General features: G+C 64.7%; 2 protein-coding genes across 2 annotated transcripts; both read left to right on the forward strand.

Moving 5' to 3' along the window:
- Positions 1–67: 67 nt before the first annotated feature.
- Positions 68–835, forward strand: VDBG_00108 (MAK16; the record flags this gene model as incomplete). The annotated part of the gene is made up of 1 exon (XM_003008381.1): positions 68–835. One exon carries the CDS (start codon positions 68–70, stop codon positions 833–835), a length of 768 nt encoding a protein of 255 aa, XP_003008427.1.
- A 757-nt stretch (positions 836–1,592) lies between these two features.
- Positions 1,593–2,246, forward strand: VDBG_00109 (predicted protein; the record flags this gene model as incomplete). The annotated part of the gene is made up of 2 exons (XM_003008382.1): positions 1,593–1,790; positions 2,094–2,246. Coding segments are annotated over 2 exons (351 nt in total), but the record flags the coding sequence as incomplete, so codon positions are not given.
- Between the last annotated feature and the right edge of the window lies 1 nt (position 2,247).

Genomic DNA, 2,247 nt, shown 5'->3' on the forward strand with positions numbered 1-2,247 from the left:
CCGCTCGCCAACTCGCGGTACGCCACGGTGCTTGCGGCACCCGACCAAGGACACGCTCTACCTCTACATGAAGACGATCGAGCGGGCCCACACGCCGTCGCGGCTCTGGGAGAAGATCAAGCTGCCGACCAACTACGCCAAGGCGCTCGAGGAGATTGACAAGCGGCTCATCTACTGGCCCAACTTTATGATCCACAAGTGCAAGCAGCGCCTGACGCGGCTGACGCAGGTCAACATCCGCATGCGCAAGATCGCCGCCGAGGAGGCCCGCCTCGGCGAGAAGCTCGTGCCCAAGCTGCCCAACAAGGTGCGGAACCGCGAGGAGGCCCGCGAGCGCAAGGCCGAGGCTGCTGCCAAGCTCGAGCGCACCATTGAGAGGGAGCTCGTCGAGAGGTTACGCTCCGGCGCCTACGGCGACCAGCCCCTCAACGTCAGCGAGTCCATCTGGAAGCGCGTCCTCGGCGCCATGGAGAAGGACGGCCAGGCCAAGAGAGACAAGGACCTGGACACGGGCATCGAGTCGGAGGACGAGGACGAGGACGAGTTGGACAGCCAGGCCGAGTCGGAGGACGACCTCGAGAAGGAGGTCGAGTACGTGTCCGACATTGAGGAGAGCGAGGACGAGGGTCTCGAGGATATCCAGGACTGGCTCGGCAGCGACGCCGACGAGGATGACGAGGACGACGAGGACGACGAGGACTCGGACGACAGCGACGCCGGCAAGAAGAAGTCGGGCGACAAGCGCAAGCGTGGCCGCGCCGTCAAGCTCAACAACAAGCGGCTCAAGCAGAGGGTCGCTGACCGGCCCAAGGTGGCCGAGGAGCTCACCTGGTGAGGAGGCCATGTGCGGGGCGGTTGAAAACGTTTTTCAAACGAGCGGATTTCGGGTTTCGGGTGTCACGAGGTTTTTTGTCTCCATCATCGTCATCATCATAGCAATGTCACATTATACCCATGGACTCTGTTGTGACGTGATTGTCAGTGTCTCTCTCAACTATCACCTGTCAGGTCTCTCCCACGACTCTGTCGGGATACTCCGTTAGTCGCAGATCGGATAAATGCATGGCGACATAATGCAGTGAAGGTGGTGGGGTCCAGTGAATGGTGGGGCACAGCTCTGGTCAACGACACTGGCCGCACCTGCCTTGGCCGCCGCTCCTTTGATCATGTTCCATGTTCCATGCCCCCCCCCCCCCCCAAAGTTGAAACCTCCTCCAGGCACGAACCCACCTCCGACCAAACGATCCGACCCACCTACGACAAATCGCCCTCTCCAAGTCAAGTCCGACTTCTCTGCAGTCCATCTCTACAACCGAACCAGGGCAATCCGCAGCATTCCACACGACACTCGCCAATCGAGCACCCGAAAAGCAAATCGTAGAACCCTCCGCCTCCTCCCCAGCACCCCGCAGCACCGCAACGCCGCAACACCGCAACGACCGCCTGAACAAGGAGCCTGAACACTACAAAGAAAGCCTAGGCCGGCAAAGGGGAGCCCGAAAGCACGAGAGCACAGTTTTCCTCCTGTCTCTCTCTCTCCCTCTCTCTCTCTTTCCCTCTCTCCCCTCTCACCCTACGCAGAGCAGCCCACCATGGCCTCGTGGTACAAGAACATACTCACAAACACAACGTCGCAGCTCTCGAGCCTGCAGTCGCGGCTCCTGCAGACGGAGAACGACGGCGACACGGAGGACGACACGCACGTCTGCCGCGTGCTCCGCGCCTACTACACCCAGGAGCAGCGGCCCTTTCCCGGCTGGCTGCCGCCGGATCCCAAGGCCCCGCCGCCCGTGGCCCCCGTCTACGCCTCGACCCAGCCCCAGGTCGGCGCGCGCTACGGTGCCGCCGCGTCGGGCGGCGGCGGTCAGCTCGGCGGCGTCCCGGCGTCGGGATCGCTGAGCTCGCTGTGGGATAGGAACCCGGCGCAGCAGGGGCAAAACGCGCCGCAGAGCCTGCGGCAGGGGCGGGGAGGCGGCGGGCAGCAGAGGGTGAGCCCGTTCGCTCAGGGTGGCGGCGGCGGCGGCGGCGGCGACGACAGGCCCGGCACCGGGGGTAGGGCCGGGAGCTACCAGTCTGGCAGCGTGTACTCGCAGGGATCGACAAGCGCGCCGGCGCCGGCGGCTGCGGGTGGAGGTTCGGCGCAGGACAGGTTGAAGCAGAGGCTTTGGGGCGGCGGCGCGAGGACGACGAGCCCGGCGGGGTCGCAGGGCCCTACCAACCGCCGAGCTCGGGAGGCGCAGCCATGGC

Source organism: Verticillium alfalfae, genomic scaffold (genome assembly GCF_000150825.1).
Source record: "Verticillium alfalfae VaMs.102 supercont1.1 genomic scaffold, whole genome shotgun sequence".
Taxonomy (NCBI): domain Eukaryota; kingdom Fungi; phylum Ascomycota; class Sordariomycetes; order Glomerellales; family Plectosphaerellaceae; genus Verticillium; species Verticillium alfalfae.